This window comes from Mustela nigripes, chromosome 12 (genome assembly GCF_022355385.1).
Source record: "Mustela nigripes isolate SB6536 chromosome 12, MUSNIG.SB6536, whole genome shotgun sequence".
NCBI classification, from domain to species: Eukaryota; Metazoa; Chordata; class Mammalia; order Carnivora; family Mustelidae; genus Mustela; species Mustela nigripes.
The window spans coordinates 19,205,671-19,225,133 of NC_081568.1; the positions used below are offsets into that span (position 1 = coordinate 19,205,671).

The 19,463-nt window shown below is 34.8% G+C and overlaps 1 protein-coding gene across 2 annotated transcripts in view; it reads right to left on the reverse strand.

The window, feature by feature from the left end:
* Positions 1-19,463, reverse strand: part of CDH10 (cadherin 10) — a 171,834-nt gene that overhangs the window by 107,776 nt on the left and 44,595 nt on the right. For both annotated transcript variants that reach the window (XM_059416473.1, XM_059416475.1), the window contains exon 2: positions 493-848. In XM_059416473.1, the coding sequence (XP_059272456.1) occupies positions 493-723 (231 nt within the window). In that variant the 5' untranslated portion in view covers positions 724-848. The remainder of the gene's footprint in view (positions 1-492; positions 849-19,463) is intronic.

Here is a 19,463-nt window from a genome sequence, read left to right on the forward strand (position 1 = left end):
GAGAAAAATAAATAACACTCATATCTGAAATAAGCTTTCTTATAAAAAAGCTATTTTGGGGTGCCTTTGGTCCTACTTTTAATGACATTTGCTTTTTCATTCTGTAGAATATTAAACAATTCTTAAATGTCTTTTTTTCCTCGCTGAAATCAAGAGCAGTGTGAAATATAGTCATTTTAAATGGCTACATCGACATATAGTTTTCTCACTATCATTCATATCTAACTACAAATTCTAAAAGTGCAATTTTTACTACTTCTTTAATCCATAAAGAAATGGACAGAATTAATTCTAGCAAATGAATCACTACCTTTATCATGCTGTATTTATGTATCCCATAGTCTCTCAAATTATAATTTCTATTCTATAAACAACAATTACTTGAGGATTAGAGAATCAAATTCATGAGACTAATGATCTTAAAACCCTCAGGTTTTCCCAAGACATAATAAAAAAAGAATTTAAATATTTGCCATTTCAATGCAGACTTACCTTGCCCACATATTGATAATCAGATCCTGTATATTCCTCCAGTAAGAAAAATTGATTCCACATCCAACCACGTTTTTGACGATGCAGAATTTTGCCATCACTCCTAGGCACCCGTGCACCTAAAATTCTTTTCTGGGGCACAGGAGTCCTTCTGAACATTATCTCTGGAGAACAGAAATGTGGCAGGCATACCCAGAGTAGAAATAGTACCAAAAATCGATATATTGTCATCGTTCACTTCTTGAAAATTTCCAACGTGGATGAAGAGAAAGCAGTCTTATTTTATTGGGTTGAATTTTACTGTGTTTCAACTGGTTTCCAACATCTCATCAACGTTTTGGACATGTTTCCAAAAGCTTCAAACAAACAAACAAATAAAAAAAGTCAGTGGACAACATTTTGAATATTACCTGTCACTTCAACCTTAAAGTGCTAAAGCTTAACTAACAGCAACCAAAATATTTACTTTCCCTCTTTTATATAAAATACTGAGTAGTTTTTGGGAGATGTTACTTGTCTAGTATCATCTTAAATTTAAGAAAAGATAACGGTAAATAACTTCTTTTGAGCAAATTCTAAGGAAGGGACGTATTATGCTTTTATTTATTTTGTCTTCTGTCATAACAGTTTTCAGGAATTATAATACCTATATAAAGTAGAGATGTAGTTAATTTTGCATGCCAACTTTTTCAGAGTGTCTTCAACAGGCTCTTTATATAAATTAAAACACTGAAAAAAATAGTGACTTAAAAAAAAACGATAGAAAACATGCATCTGTTATGCAATGCAAGGGTATTTAAATTTTTATATATTTATTTTTTTATTTTTTAGACAGGGGTGAGGGAGAAAATATGGAGGTAGAGGTAGGGGCATGTGATTTTATTTGGTTTTATTTTGCTACTGTATTTCTATTTCCTGCCTTCTTCAGGAATTTCTTGAAACTTGCCCTCATATTCCACATACAGGAATATACTACAAGTGCTTTATTTATTGATTGGGGATATATTCTGTCTCCCTGCTATAATTGCATGGGTTGTTTTGCTGCTGCAATAAGTGTCTTCAACAGACTCTTGCACAAAGATGATCAATAAACATTTGAATTGAATGAATGAATACACTGTAAGTTGATTCCAAAATCTAAGTACCATCCCCTTTTCTATATGGCTATACCTCTATATTATGTATGGAAACACATATTTTGATCATAGTTATTTTATTCTTCATTTACATTATTGTCAATCCTAACAGTATTATTTTTATTTCAAAATCTTTTCTGTAGATTGTTTTTGTTTGTTTTCTGTTAAAACACATGATAAAATATTTGTTATAAAAAAGTGGTTTGGGGACCAAAAGGCTTGAATTCCTTTTCTCTAACATGGCAACATATTCTGAGGACTCCAGCATAGGCACTGACATTTATGCTCTCATATACGAAGATCTGTAAGCAATCTGTTTACTTTTTTTGTTTTGTTTTATTAAGAAGACTTAAAGGTTAATGCAAATATGCTTTTACAAATAAGATAAATGGTGAAGCAGTGTTTCCCTTGAGTGTATTAAATGACAGTGGAGCTCTTGACAGCATGGGGAATAGTCGACAGAACAGACGTAAACTATTAAAGCAACGACATGTCATGCTACACTTTGAGTATAGAAATTATCTGATACATAAAATGATTTTACATTACAAAGCACTGACTTTACAGAAACTTAAATTGATTGGACTCTAAGTAAAAGGAACATTTACCAAAGCAATGTCTGTCTTTTTATGTAACGGGGCATGATAGATGGTATTCTCTAGAAACATACACTTTTCCTAAGAGTTAGAAGAAAGTGTGTCATTGAGACTAGCTGCTCTTTTCTGTCAAAGCTTTAACATTTATTGAAGCAACAATCATTCTCATCTCTCTTTTATTCGTTTAAAAAAAATATCTCAACAACTATACGATATACTGGTGAACATTCTTTTTTTTTTTTTTTTAAGATTTTATTTATTTATTTGACAGAGAGAGATCACAAGTAGGCAGAGAGGCAGGCAGAAAGAGAGGAAGGGAAGCAGGCTCCCTGCTGAGCAGAGAGCCTGATTCGGGACTCTATCCCAGGACCCTGAGATCACAACCTGAGCCGAAGGCAGCAGCTTAACCCACTGAGCCACCCAGGCGCCCCTGGTGAACATTCTTAATGCAATTATAACATTATCTATAATTTTAAAAGCTTAAGCATCAATATTTTGGGGAAGGAGTAGGTGGAGAGGCTACCTATAAAAGGTGTAGGTAAATAATTAAAGCTCCACATAGGAATGGGATCTTTTTTTGGATTATTACTCTAGTTTCTATCTTTGAATGCCTGAAGGGTCTATCATGAAATGGATTATTTAATAATGATTTAATATCATTAAAATATGTTTAAAATATATTATAAGTAAATATCACTTGATAAAGCCATTTCAAACAACAACAAGATTAAGTAAAATTTTAAAAAGCAACAGTTTTTAATTTTGATTATTTTGATTTATGAATTTTTTTCTTTAGTACATTGGTCTTTGGGTCCCATATCTAAAAATTTTTGCCTAACTTACAGTCAAGAAAATTTATCTTTTATGTTCTCTTTTCAAAGTTTTATAGTTTTAGTTGCTTCATTTAAGTCTATGATCCAACTTAAATCAAGTTTTGTATATGGTGTGAGATATGAATTGAAGTTCTTCGTTTGATTTATGAATATCCAGTTACCGGAGACTCCATTTGTTGAAAAGTCCCTTCTTTCTCCACTGAATCGCCTCTGTGCTTTAGTCAAAAATCAGTATGTCTACGTATGTGTGGGTCTATTTTTAAGCTCTCTAGTTCATTCCATTCCTCTATTTGCCCAACTTTATATCAATAGCACACTATCTTGATTACTGTAATTTGCTTTTTTAAAGATTTTATTTATTTTTCTGTGAAAGAGAGCACAGGGGAAGCAGCAGAGGGAGAGGGAGAAGCAGGCTCCCCAGTGACCAAGGAGCCTGATGGGGCCCTGGGATCCTGACCTGAGCCTAAGGCAGAAACTCAACTGACTGAGCCACACAGATTACTGTAATTTATAAATCTTGAAATCAGATAATGTTAGTGTTTCAAATTTGTGTGTGTACTTATTATTTTAGCTGTTTTGCCTTTTATATTTAAATTTTGTAATTACCTGAGGGCACCTGGGTGGCTCAGTCAGTTAAACAGTTGAACGGCTGTCTTTGGCTTGGGTTATCATCTTGGGGTCCTGGGATCAAGCCCCACTCTGGGCTCCCTGCTGACCAGAAGTCTGCTTCTCCCTTCCCCTCTGCCCATGCCCGCACTTATGCTCACTCTCTTGCAACTAAATAAATAAAATCTTTAAAAAATCACATCTACCTTGAAATTTTTATATAAAAGCCTATGGGGATTTTGATGGGGATTGCATTGAATCTTTAGATGAATTTGGGGAAAACGGACATCATAGCAACATGATTCTTCTGACCTATAAACCCTGTATATCTCTATATTGATGAGTTCATCTCAGTAATGTTTTCTAGATTTCAGTATATAAATATTGCTCATTTTTTGTGAAAAAAAATTTTTTGTTTTTGTTGCTATATTATTTTTATTTTTAAACCACTTTCTTGAGGTATGATTGAGATGCAAAATGTTGTACATGTTTAACACATACAACTTGATGAAGTTGAACATGATAAAATGCATTATTTAATATTGATTTAAGATCATTAAAATATGTCTAAAATATATTTTAGGGGGAAAACCCAGAAATATTTTATAACAGATCGCAAATCATAATTGATTATAGGCATATCTAGAATACACGAAGAATGCTCAAAATCCAAGAATAAAAGCACAGAGCCCAATAAATAAATTAGAAAAAAGCTGAACTGATACTTTACCTAAAAACATAGAAAACAAAAAGTACATGAAAACATATCCAACATTGTTCATTATTTAAGAAAAGCAAACTAAAATGATTAACTATTAACAAGTGTTAGTGAGGATGTGGAGAAAGTATAACTATTCTACACTACTGATGGGAATGTAAAATAGCACAATGTCCTTGGCAGACAAAGTGGTAGGTTGAATAATGGCCCCTCAAAGATAGTCACATTCTAATCCCTGGAACCTGTGAATATATTACTTTGTAAGGTGAAAGGTACTTTGCAGATGGTAGTAACTGCAAGGTTGTAGAGATTCAGCAGAGTCCTCTGATTATTCAGGCGGGATCATTGTAATCATAAGGATCCTTGTAAGAGAAGGCAGGAGGATCAGGGTCAAGAGCAGGAGAGAAGATTAAAGAAGAGGTCAGAGTGTCTTGAGCAAGAGGGCAGTAGCCAGAATGCAGGAAGCCTAAAAGCTAAAAAAAAAAAAAAAAAGAAAGAAAGAAACCTCTAGATTCTCCTGAGTCTCCAGATGGAGCATAGTCCCTTGGACAGCTTAATTTTAGACTTTAACCTCTAGATATGCAATAGATACATCAATGTTGGGGTAAGCCACTCAGTTTGTGCTAAGTTGTTATAACAGGAATAGGATTGGCAGATGCTTAAAATCATAAAAATACACCTACAATATAATCTGGTCTGCTCCCAGATATTTATAAAAGAGGAATGACAGTATGTGCTCATCTAAAACCTGGGTGGTTCAGGTCAGTTGAGTGCGCGACTTTTGGTTTTGGTTCAGGTTCAGGTCATGACCTCATGGGTTGTGAGACTAACCCTCCACCCCCAACCCAGGTTGGGCTCCAAGCTCAGTGAGGAGTGCCCTCAAATATTCTCTCCCTCTGCTCCTCCCCCCCCCTCAAATAAATAAATGGATCTTTAAAATGTTGTATATGAAGGTATATAGAAATTTATGGATAATAGCCAAAAACCTGGAAACAAACCAAATGTTACAGGTGAATGGATAAGCAAATTATAGTATTTCCCCACAAAAGAATGTTACTTAGTAATCAAAAAGAATAATCTTTTGTTCCACAAGTAAGGAGCCTGAAGTTACCACTCCAATGTAGCAACACAAAGCTGAACAGACTGAAAAATCATGTCTTCTGGATCCATGAGATCCACAGGAGGACTCTGGGCAAACTCATACTCCTGAGATTGGAGAGACAGATGGATGGATAAAGGAAACAGGACTTAACAGCAAAGACTCAAGAGCAGAAACCATTTTGGAACCAGTAATCATACAGGAAACCTGAACTGTAACACAAATTACTGGAGGCTTACTGCACACAACTCTGAAACTGAAAACCTCCAGGGCCATCTAGGGATGGGGGCAGGTCTCCTCAATATTACGAGATTTACCTGCAGCAGCTTGACCAGGTTCCTACAGTAAAATCTGAGAAAAATCCCCTATGTTTTCAACTGGAGAAGCAGAAAACATTTTGAAAAGCCTAGATCATTCTTTTCCTAACAAGGTCTGCCCTCAGGGGAAACTAGTTAACCAGAGCCTAATTTACTAGAGTATTATCAAAGTCTAATTGACCTGGGGGAAGGGAAATATATGGTTCAGTTCTATCTAGTCATCACGCTTCACCTACAGAAGGAAAAAAAATGAGAAAAGTTTGTGAAGTTCACAATCCAAGGGCTTAGGCTCACAGGCTCACTAAGCTAAAGTACTAACCACAAGCTATAGTAGGCTTCCCCTGACCCTGCACGTAACCCGTCGCATTACTATAGGACTATTTATAGCAGTTCCATTTCCCCGTATGTGTCCACGTATTAACAAAAATAATTATAAAGCATGCAAAAAGGCAAAGAATCACAAACTGAAGAGACATAGCAAGCATCAGAATCTGACATGGCAGAGCTGGAATTTAAAGCAACTATTATTAATATGTTAGGTGTTCTGATGCATGAAGTAGATCGCATACAAGAACAGATGGGTAATGTAAGCAGAGATAGAAATCCTAAGTACTAAAATGAAATGGAAGAGATAAAAAACACTGTACTGCAAATGAAAAAGGACTTTGATAGGCTTATTAGTAGATTGGACAGGGTTGAATGTCCAAGGACATTTTTGGTAAAAACAAACAAACAAAAACCCCACCAACCACCATAAAGGTAAGTGATGTTGAGAATGGCAGTGGGTATTTGAGGAATCTCTGTACCTTCATCTTAAATTTCTTAGAAACCTAAAAATACTGTAAGAAAAAAAAAGAACTTATAAACACACACAAAATAAAAATAAGAAATTATAGGAAACAAATTTGTCCAATGTTAATTCTTCCTTGGTATGTTCTTTGTAGCTACAAGCCCAGTTATTAGCATTTTCAAAATATTGCTCCTTCATTATAGATGCCACAAATAATTACTCTTCCACTAACCTGACTCAAAATACAGAGCATCTTTGACACTTTCATTAAATCAAGTATATCTCCAACATGGTCTGTCAATATACACTCTTGCTTGTGTTTTTTTCTTCCTGGCTGTCAGCTCTTCCAACCCCATACTATGTGCCAACACACTATTTATATAGTTTTTTAAAGATTTTATTTATTTATTTGACACAGAGAGAAATCTCAAGTAGGCAGAGAGGGGTTCGCGGGGGGGAAGCAGGCTCCCCACAGGCTTCAGTCCCAGGACCCTGAGATCATGACCTGAGCCCAAGGCAGAGGCTTAACCCACTGAGCCACCCAGGTGCCCTGTGCCAACACACTATTTAAATTATCATTATTTCATGCAGAAAGTGTATACTATCAAACTAACAAATTTCCTTAACCTTCATCTTTATTACTTTGTAATATATCCTACAGGGTGTTAGCTAAATTAATTTTCCAAAACCCACTTCACCAAGACCCAAATCAATTAAAAATTTTTAATATGTCTAACTACCGGGCAGATAACATCTGAACTTTACAGTTCATTGTCATGTCTGGAACCAGGTGATTTTTAAAAAATATATTACATTATTATTACATTATTTCCAATTGTTTGTTTCATGTAAAGTCTGACATGTAACTTTTTACATACATAAACTACTCCCTCACTAATACATAATTCCAAATCATGTCTAGATATTTATAGTCTGTTGAATTTCCCTCACTAGTGAATTGTTACATGCATAACTGAACATTCTTGAATTAAGCAATAAATATAAAAGTTTTTCTGAACAGGTTAGATTACTTATGGTGAAAAACAAAAGCTAAATTTTAGAATATGAAAATATAATGTAAAGGAGTGATACTTGTTTGAAATTGTAAACAGAATTATAATTAGAAGCAATTAAGTGGGTTGAGACAATAGTTAAACTATTTCCTGATATGAAAATGTTAAAAATTAATGAAATTCTAAACTCATTTCCAGTTAACAAATTTATTTTCAAGAAATCCTTTAACACCACAGTACCTTATTTTAATCTCAAAAATCACTTAGTATGAATATCACATGAAGTTTAAAAATTTTTGAACCGTCTCTTAACATTCTGCATTCCTGTCATTCCTTTAGATCAGTGCTTGGCAACATTTAATGTAAATTCACATCTCCTAGGGCTCTGGTTAGATGTCAGTGTTCTCATTTAGTAAGTTTGGGTGGAGCACAAGCTTCTGCATTTCTCACAAGCTCCCCAGTAATGTCAATGAGGCTGGACCACACACTTTGAACAGAAAAACCCAAAGACCTCTCTAAACCTAAATCATCTTCAGAACATGTTCATGACTTCTTCCTGTTTAATGTAGCATGTTACAATGATGGGAAAATACAATATGAGGTGACTACAGGAAGATCATTATTATTTCCAAACAACCAGCTTTTTTCCAGATTCTTTTTTAATCAGAAGAAACTGATTCAAGTCAGCGCACTACAGTAATTAATCTGCTCATACTAGAAATTGTTTTCCTTTATATGTACACTTTCAAATCTTTGTCTGAATTTTATTTCATTTTTACAACCAGAGAGTTTTCATTATTTTTCTGAAATATTTATCAAAACCATTGTTTTCTCTAAAATATGCTAATTTTATTTATAAATAGTAAGCCGAGAATGGCAAATTACAGAATACAGTATAATAGACATTTTGACACATCTCAATTATTAATTAAGTCTCCACACATCACAAATGATCAATTAAGCTATAATCCATCCCTGGCTAATAAAAGGAATTAGTCATTCTTCAGTCAGTTGATTATGTTGATTAAGATCTTAATGTACTAGCTTTTAAATTTTTCTTTAATTTTGTCATTTATGATCATAATAGAAAATCCTAAAGATTATTAACACCAAATCCAAGCCTCTATGGATGAACAATTTTAATCCTTTTAGAGTTTCATAGCACCAATACAGCCTAATGACATTTCAAGATCGAGAACTAAAGGAACATTTTTCAGGTGTGTTTATACAATTTAAATGAGCCAGTGCATACTAAATATTTCCTTTTTATGCAGCTGATACCATTTTATGCATCTAGTATAAAGCACTATGTGAGATAATTGAATCAAAGCACTACACTAAGGACTCAAGTAATATGAATCCATGTGCTTGATCATATTTTCCAAGAGTTCATTACACATTACCTACTGTGCTCTAATGTCACAGGAAATGCATAATTCTACGTTGAATATTTATCACTCTATCTTAAGTATGTGTCTGCATATGTATCTCTGTTTAGACTGTAAGTTTAAAACAGGATCTCATGTCTTGAATCACAAGTTAAAATAAAGGGACTGCACAAAGTATTAAACATTTTTGGAATTGTACTGAATATTATTATTCTTTCAAAAACATTTCAATGAGAAGGAAACTTGGTTTCTTTTTCTAAAAAAAAAAAAAAAAAAAAAAAACCAATGTATCCAGGGCCCTTTATAGCATTTTATACTCACATCCTATTTAAACGTAACATCACAGAATTCACACAAAACATTCATCAAATTGGAAATCAATATATTCTTTTTGAATGAAATACGTAACACAAAGGTTTGCTAGTATCAGATAAATTATCAAACATTGTGAGGATTGTTACCAATGCAGATAGAATTCCAAGAAGCTCGATTCCTTGCTATTCTCCTCAGATTAAAATTCCCCTTCAAGCAAAACCATTTGAAATTAATTTTATTCCCCAGGAATGTGACCTGCACACAAACCAGCAATACACTTCTCCACTCTACTATGTGTTAACATTTTAACATGATAATTAGCAAAACCAGATAGGACACACATAAATTTAGGGCAGTGTGCGGATAGAGCATGTGGCAGGAGTCAAGAGAGCATTGTTGAGTGAGACACATAAATAGGTGTGGCCATTTTCTCTAAGGTCCCTGCTAATAAGCTAAATAAATAAATAAATAAATAAATAGCACCCAAGAGTTCTTGCTTTGCTCTCTGCAGCCTTTTTAACTTCAGTAGCAAGTGACAGTCCCAGAGGTAACGTGATCTTCGCTCAAGTTAGCAGTGCTAATACAGCTGTGACATTACACCTGCTGCTTCCTGGAAGTCTCATTCTATTGTAGCTAGCTAGGATTTATTTCACTATGTGGAAATTGGTAGCAAGAATGCTCTCAGGATGACTTAAAGATGTTAGGAGAAAAGCCATCTGGTACCCAATTTTCTTTGATCCAGGATTTGAACTGCTTCTGAAAAGCAATAAATGAAGAGATGGGGAGAGAGGGCTTGAGAGTTTTGTTAGGAATTCCTTCCCAAGAGAGGGCATGATTCCTCATTTAATGCATTCTTTGTAGGACATCAAGCAAAAATGTCCATAGCTAGAAGAAAAAAAAAACACTTAAAGATAACTTCCTTTTGAAGTTATTTATGTGAAGCCTGTGCATGTACTAATAAATAACATGCAAACAATCACTGCACTTCACTGTGTTCTACTATGTGAATTTATAGCAAAGGCACAAAATTGGGGTCAACCAACAGAAAACTGTGTTCTTGCTGTCCAACCTAAAAGTGCAGAAAGACATGACATTAACTTGTAAAATTAGTCAAAAGTACAAATGTGGAGATACATTATCGGTCATAAAATATCTACTTCATTTATAAATATAGTTATTACATGTGGAGAAGCACAGTAATCATAAGACAGATCTTTACTGGCAAGCATTTATGAGACGGTCAGGCTTAAATAAAAGAAGCAGACAATTTTATCAGCACTAATTTTTAATTCTAATTATGCTTCAATATTTGCACAATACTAAAAAGCCCATTTGTAGATAGCCTATCTTATCTCTATGTGGAGGCCCATTACATAAAAAAGGATTAACTCCTAAATTATGCATCTGTAGCTGAAATATAAAATTGAAATAGCATTGTGTTTAATTTCATCTTCTTGAGGGCAGAAAGGACTAGATTGTAATTTATTTTCTATTTTTCATAATGCCTGGCTCAATGTTAAATAGTACTTTCATCATAGTTTTCAACTGAACTAAAAAGACAGTATACGGTTTATTTCTTTATTTTCTATTTTTTATTCATATTTTTAAGTCTTTAAGATCTCAGTGCTTAAGTATAGACTCTAGACTCTAAAACATTGCATGAGATTTGTAGATACTTTAATAGTTTAATAGTTTAAATAATTAAATAATTTAATACGTTAATAGTTTACTTTAATAGTTCAAATTAAGTTTAATAATTTAATAATTTAATACTTTAGTAGTTTACTTTAATAGTTCAAATTAAGCCAGATTATAATGAGCACCCTAATATGCTAGTTGTACCAATAGTTGTGTGTCGGTGTGTTTTGTTTTGTTTTTCACAATCTCAGAGGGGTGTGCTTAGAATTTTCAGTATGTAGATGGGGTCACTGAGGTTCAGAACTGTTCTCTCAGCAACGTTTATAGAGCACTTTCTGTGCACCATACAATTTGCTGTATGGAAGCTGTCAAATGTGAACAAAGCTGAAACAACTCTCACAGTCTAAGAACTAAGTGTTGATGAGCACCAAATCCAAACATGAATGGTCTGAGAAAGCTTTCTTCAGAGTATCGTGTGCTACATGACACATACGGAATAGGAAACAATGTCCTTGAGGAGGACATTGCACCATGTGTGCATGATGTATGCAAACTAGCATGGTCGTTAAACCGAGTTCTGGCAACCCAGTAGGATGGACTGGTGTCCCATGAATTGGAATAATGGGTCATGCATATGCGATGGGTCACAAATAGGAAAAACAATGTGCAAAGCTCTGGGGACCGGGCAGGGAGGATGTTCATGGACAAAATGGAACACTTCCCTTTGCTTTTATGACACAGTTCTTCAGAAGCCGAAGCTCAAACCTAAATTTAGGTCCAGGCCTGTTAAGATGCAGAGTCCAAGTCATCTGATTGTTCAACCCCAATTTTCTCTCAGTCAGGTCTGTCTTATCAAGGAGGAAGCAGAAGGCAAGCTGAGGACAAAGCACAAGCCGACACCCCGCAATCTCCCCTGTCACCCGGTGGGATATGTGTGACAGTCCTCAGACACTCCTGCCTGAGCTAAAGCTAAGGGAAGGGAAAACAAACGGATAATTTACACGGATTATAGTCCTGCAGGACAGGAGTGTCCCTCAGTTTACACATGTCTTAGTGATTAACTGAAGAAAAAAAAAATCAATCTTATCAATAGTCTGACTTCCAGAGACCCATAGACTCAGTTTCCTGGAGCCCTAACATAACCCATCCATCTATACTGATGTGGAAAACAAAGGTAGAAGGACTGTAAATAAAATAAAATTTCCTTATAATGTATCACCCATTGACAAGTCCTTGAAATAGGCAGAGTGAACTGTCCTAGGGACTTAACTGACCCTTTGTTAAAGGCAAAAGGCAACCTTAGCCTGATCCCCAGGATCCTGTAAGTCTACTCTAACATATAGAAATTTCTTTGGAAACCTCCTTTATTTCTACCCCCAGCCCCACCCCAAGATACATGTTGGGAATCATCCCCAAAGTATATGACCCACTGATATACATCTGAAGAGACTCATTGACTAAGAGATAGGCAGGACTAGGAAGGGAGAGGTAGGTAGAGGGTTAAGGGATCAGGCTCACAGAAATGCCAAAAAGGTGTGAGGAAACCAGGGATAAGGGAACAAACCAGACCACGCTGCCTTAGCTGGGCTCTTGTTATAACAGTCACTTGTGACCAATAAAGAATTACCAGACCCCAAAAAAAGGAGTAAACCATTAAAGATGTTATCACCAGTTCTTACTGAAACCAAGATGTCACAAGATTGTTAAGTCCACAAGCTCCCTGGTCAGTTCTAAATAAAAGAGCGTCTGTGGAGGCCCACGCAGGCAACTCTGTTGAGACCTCTCTCACTCTGGAGAGCTTCTTCTGTATCCTAGCTTAATAAAATTCTCTCATCTCCTTTGTGAGATTCATTCTTCAACTGTGTGAGGCAAGAATCTACTCTCCTGCTTCATTATGACTTTCATGGGCCCTATGTAGTTTACTTTTGTGGGCTTTTTCCTCAATAAAATAATAAGAACCAACATTTTATAATGGTATTCATAGAAAGACACATATTAATATTACATATTAAAGCATGGTCTTTGACCTAAAATTTCAATTTTTACCTGTGATTTAAAAAAAAAAAATAAACCTATTTTGATGGGTCCCTCCCCTAAAAGTACTAGGAACCCTAAGTTCTATACATACTCTGCCTAATGGGGAAGTTGGTCCTAACCGTAGCAGCAAACATATGATCAAGCAATTTTGAATCGAGCTTCAGAAATAAATTTTTTTACCCATAATTTCCTCTGACAGATATGGAAAGAGTTTCAAGAGTAATGTTACACGATGTGCTCAGTCTCAAATAGTTAGTGTCATAACCACTAACTCAGGTCACCAGATCTCCCTTGCACTGTTCTGAAATGTCTTGCATAATTTAATAATGAATAGATGTCATCATGATTAAAACTTAACACTTAAACACTGTTAGTGAGAAGACATCCTTGCTAGCTTCCAGTTTGCTGAGCACAGAAAAGATGAACCTACTTGAAGGGGGAGATCTGACAGCACAAGTGTGTGAACTACAGATCATGAAACTATCTGGACATATACACAGTAAGTTCCTGGATAAAGAGTATCTACTAAAAATGTTAATGAGAGGAACGCCTGGGTGGCTCAGTGGTTTAAAGCCTCTGCCTCCGGCTCGGGTCATGATCTCAGGGTCCTGGGATCAAGGTCCTGCTCAGCAGGGAGCCTGCTTCCCTTCCTCTCTCTCTGCCTGCCTCTCTGCCTACTTGTGATCTCTGTCTGTCAAATAAATAAATAAAAATCTTTAAAAAAAAATGTTAATGAGAATGTGTTTGGACATATAAATTCCACAGATTGTTTTTGACTTAAAACATCATTGACAGGGGCGTCTGGGTGGCTCAGTTAGTTAAACAGCCAACTCTTGCTTTCGGCTTAGCTCATGATCTCAGGGTCCTGGAATCGAGCCCCCGTTTTGGGCTCTGTGTTCAGTGCAGAGGAGTCTGCTGAAGATTCTCTCTCTCTCCCTCTGTTCCTCGCCTTGTGCTCTCTCTCTCTCAAATAATTAAATAAAGTTATAAAAACAAACAAAAAGACATGTTACTGACATGCTGAATTTTAAGTACAAATTTGTAATTCAAGTTGCTTTGAGGACAAAGTTTCAGTAGCAGTCTTTCTTTTTAAAGAATTGTGTTTTAAGAAGGAAAGTTAGAATTAAGACAGAAAATTAGTTAATTAAAAATATTAAGAATTTTCTTTAAAGAACATAGATATACATAGTTTCTGTCCCTTTCTCTAACTTACATTCCCTGATCCTGGCATCATCACTGTCAACCAGTCAATTCTCAGCAATGTCTTTTGGAATTCCAATGGAAATAGAGCTCTCAGCTTTTCATGTGATAAGTTTTATGACCACCTATTTTTAGAAGTTTTGGTTTCCAAGTATGTGTATTTGACTTTTTTTTTTTTTTTTTAGTGCAAACATCAATGGAGGAATCATTACCTGCCTGTCATTATTTTTAACCATTTGAAAGTATTATAGTTTAATGTCTGTTTTACTGAATCATTTAGTGACTAAATCCAGTGTAATACAAAAAAGTCACTAATGCAAAAATCCACACTATTGAAGGCAATAAAATTTGTAAGCTTTCAGATATTAAAGGAAAAAACTGATTCCTGAAAAAATTATATACTTGACCCATATTCAGTCACAATCACTGTGGGAACTAGAAAGATGAATAATTTAATAAGAATTTAGTGAGTTAAGATCAGTGCCAGAAACAAAGTAGTACATCTAAATTCTGGACCATTAAGACACAATCTATAAAATCACATTGACTCAAGTCAACTGCAAATTGCTCAGCATTTCCTAGCTCCCTTGGATGGGTGGTAGATGTTCTGCATATAACCCCTTCTGGGTGCATGATCCATTCTGAATTTCTGCATGGGGATTCTTATTACATGGTGCGACATCCTAACTTTTGGATTATTCCTCCAAACGAATTCTACGTCTTGGATTATTCCTCCAAATTAATTCTACATCTTGGAAAAAAGCGTATTTTTTATTGTTTTGTGTGTTTGTGTATGTGTTTGCGTTCTTGTGCATGAATGGCTTTTAATGGACTGAGATAATCAAAGGAAATATACAATATATGCATTGTATTTAAGGAGTTTTTAACTTATTTTCCTGCCTTCTACAACCATCAAGAATCATAAATACCTGGGGGTGGGGAGATAAGTAGCGGGTATAGAAAAGAAGTTCAATGTAGATTAAATTTTCACCTTTTTTTTTTTTTTTTTCTCATGAGTCAGCTATGGAATGGAATAAGTGGTCACAAAGAAGGCATATACCTCAAGTACTAATTTTCTAAAATGGAAGTCTCCTATATTCATTCAAGATCTCTCCTGATTTCTTTTGTCGACATGAACATTCACCTTTTTAAGCACAGTACATTGATCACTTCCATAATTTATCTTGAATGATAGCAATTTCATTTGATGTTAAAACTCTAAAACCAGGGGCACCTGGATGGCTCAGTGGGTTAAGCTGCTGCCTTTGGCTCAGGTCATGATCTCAGGGTCCGGGATCTAGTCCCACATCGGGCTCTCAGCTCAGCAGGGAGCCTGCTTCCCTCTTCCTCTTTCTCTGTCTGCCTCTCTAACTACTTGTGACCTCTGTCAAATAAATAAATAAAACCTTTAAAAAAAAAAAAAACCTCTAAAACCAGAGCTGACTTCAATTTTTATTTTTTTAGATTAATTTATTTGAGAAAGAGAGAGCGGAGAAGGAATCCTCAAGCAAACTTCCTGCTGAGCATGCAGCCTTACATGCGGCGTGATCCCAGGACCCTGAGATCACCCCCTGACCCAAAATCAAGAGTGGGCCTCTTAACCAACTGAGTCACCCAGACATCCCCGATTTTAATTTTAAAAATAGAAGTAGGACAACTACCAGGGAAGAAATAAAACATCTGTGGTATATCCAAGGAACAGAGAGCAGAGTGTGATGGGAAACATAGCACTGTGCCCAAGTCAAAGTATCAGTAGTTTCTGCCCTCTTCAGCTTTAGTTATAAAGACTGTTCAGTCCAACCTGTACTCTTGGTCTATGGATTCTAAAGCAAACCAAGCAGGATACACACGGGAATGCATGCACATGCACACACACACACACACACACACACATCAACAGTGGACTCATATGTCTAATGCTGAATATACTTTAAAGCTCTAAAAAAGAAGAATCCATAGCACTCGGGAAAGGATGATAAAACTGAATGACAAGAACACACAAAAAACAAAATATCATTTAAGATCAGAAAGCTCATTATGGTCCTTTCCAATTCCATTCCCCCAAATATTTGATATGTCTGGTATGTAGTGCAAATGTATACCCTAAGTTTGCAACTGCAAAGTGTGATTACAAAATCATAATTGAAATTGTGCAACTGGAAAAAATTAATATTGGAGGTTAATAAAAAATAATGTTAGTATATATACTCACATCATCGCAAATGGCAAGATTGCATTCTTTTTATGGCTGAATAATATTTCATTATTCTTTATCCATTCATCAGTTGATGGACACCTGGGTTGTTTCCATAATTTGGTTATTGCAGATAATGGTACTATAAACATTGGAGTACACGTATCCCTTTGAATTAGTATTTTTGTATTTTGGGGTAAATACCTAGTAACGCAACTGCTGGATCGTAAGGTAGTTCTATTTTTAATTTTTTTTAAAACCTCCATATTGTTTTCCAGAGTGGTTACACAACTTTGCATTCCCCCCAAGAGTACAAGACATTTCCTTTTTTTCCCATCCTTGCCAACACCTGTTGTTTTTTGTGTTGTTGATTTTAAATTGAATAAAATTTCAAAAAATGATGTATTTTAAAATTTGTAAGGTATAGTTAAAGAAGTGTTTGGAGGGATAATTATAGCATTGAATATCAATTGCAGTAAAAAGAAACATAAGTCAAATCAATTATCTAAGCTTTTTTAAATAGATTATTAAAAGAAGAATTAATCTTCAGGAGACAAAAGCATATATATACACATAATAAATATATATATATTTAATATACAATGATATGATATATATAGTATGTCTTTTATAAGGGACATAATAAACAGAAAATAAAATCATAAACTTAGGGAAAATAATTACAAACACATATGTGGTAAAGCATTTATCCTTAGTACATTAAAAAATACCAAAGTCAATAATTAAACAACCCAATTGAAAATAGGCACAGGCTTGAATAGGCATCTCAATAGTAACAAAGAATACTTATGCCAAATAATTACATAAAGAGATGCTCAACATCATTCACCATTAATAAAAACCTGAAAAGTAAAACCACAATGTTTACCATTATACTACATTAAATAGCTAAAATAAAATGTAAAAAAGACATTAACAAGTGTGGAAAGGATGCAAAGCATATGAAACTTCAATACTTTGCAGGTGGGAATGCAAAATATTCTATCATAATTAAGGTTTCTTAAAATGTTACATATATACTTACCATTTGAAGTAACGTTCTTATTCTAGGTATTTGTCCAGGAGAATTAAAGACATTTGGTCACATGAAACTACAGTATATGTAAATGATCATACCCACATTTTTTGTAATTCATTAACCTGGAAAGGATCTGAATGTCCTCAAATGGGTACTGGGTAAGGGTGCTCACAAACGTTCACTGACATGTTCCTTGTCAGTAGAAACATATGAACTACTGATACAGCAACATGAATGAATCTCAAATACATTTAAAAAAAAAAAGGACTTAAAAATCATATATAGTGTATAACTCCATTTATATGACATTCTCGAAAGAATAGAAATATGGGGACTCAAACCACAGAAGATTAGTGGCTGCCGGGGCCCAATTACCACAGAGTGACATGAAGGAACTTTCTGGGGGAGATGGAAATGTTCTCTATCTTTTCTGTGAGAATGGCCATGAGAGAGTATACATTTGTCAAAATTTGTGGAATTTTACACTAAAAAGGATGAATTTACTCTATGTAAATTACACCTTCATACAGATGGCTAATAGGTAATGAAGAGATGCTCAGCATCACTAACCATCAGGGACATGGAAGTCAAAACCACAATGAAATCTCATCTCGCAACAGTCAGAGTGCTTATTACATAGAAGGATAACTGTCATTTCTCAAAAAGGATATTTAGCTTCGTTGTACTTATCTTTATCAAATACCAAATATTTTAATAATTTTAAAAGCATTTAAGAATGTGTGTTTTTGTAAATTATCCATAAAATTAACAACTACATGGTATTTACAAATCTAATTAGGCAATATCCAGAAAAGGTTTATTATTTTGAAATTTTATTCAAATCAGTGGATCCTTTATTCTCCTCTGAGACACTGGTGGTCCAAAGAAAAAGATGCCCTAAGCTCTATGCCCCAACTTACTTCCTTTTATTCTTTAATTCTAGCTACTTACCAGTTGTCAAAACAACAGACTAAACCTATTACCTAAAAGTGTGCCAAGGATCTTTTTAAAATCTACGTAATCTCATCAAGACTTTATAACCTGAGTTTGGCCTGCCACTCACAGTTTCAGAAAACAGGGAGTCAGTGCAATGGTGCATACATTATCAGGGCTCTGAGAGTCCATGCCTGCTTATGGGAGTGTGTAATTTAATAAAGTGTTCATTGATGTCAGCACCCTAGCTCATCACACTTGTGTTGATCTCAAGGCTACAGCACAGAGACTCCTACTGCTAATTAGATGACTGAAGTAAGATTACATTTCCCCTTGGAGCCAGACGCAAACGTGGTAAAGTTATTCTCAAAGGGAGTTAGATTTTCGAGTATCTGATGGAACAGAAGAAAAATAGGGAAGGATACACTTTAGGAAGAGCCAGCTAGAGAAACGAACTAGACAGAGTTGCATTATAAATGATAACTAAAGTTATGAAATACACCACCAGGCTCCCAATGTTCCCACTTTATTCACACACAAATTTCTAACATAAATTATAAATAAGGAATCATATTTTTATGATGTTCATGTTAAACTTTATAACAATCTCTTGTAAATCCCAGAGAAATTCAAGAGCCATGAGTTAGAATTCCATATATTGTATTTTACACTTTACTGTCTAGGGATGCCTATTAGTTCTACCTTTCAAAATTATACCCAAAAAAGTCAAATTAATGATTTCTCAAAAGGAGTTAAATTATGTATCATTCACAATGCTAGGAAGGATTTTTCATCTAAGATCATACAAATGGAAGTTTTGTTAATATTGAAGCAAAAGCAAATATTCTGTGATGATTTTCATAAAAGTGTTTTATTAATGCTTTAAATATTTTATCTCCTACTCTAACCTAAATATTAGATATTATCTTGTGATAAAAAATTATCTAGTCAGTATTATTATAAAGGTAACTTTATATTTAAAGCAAGCCTTCCCCTTTCTTTTAATTTGATAACATCAGCCTAGACATTTAAGCTGCCGACAAATTGAATTCTTCGTTTGTCACTGATAAATCCTTGACAAGAAGTAGTTAGTATTTGGAAGAAGTACACTAAGCAGTG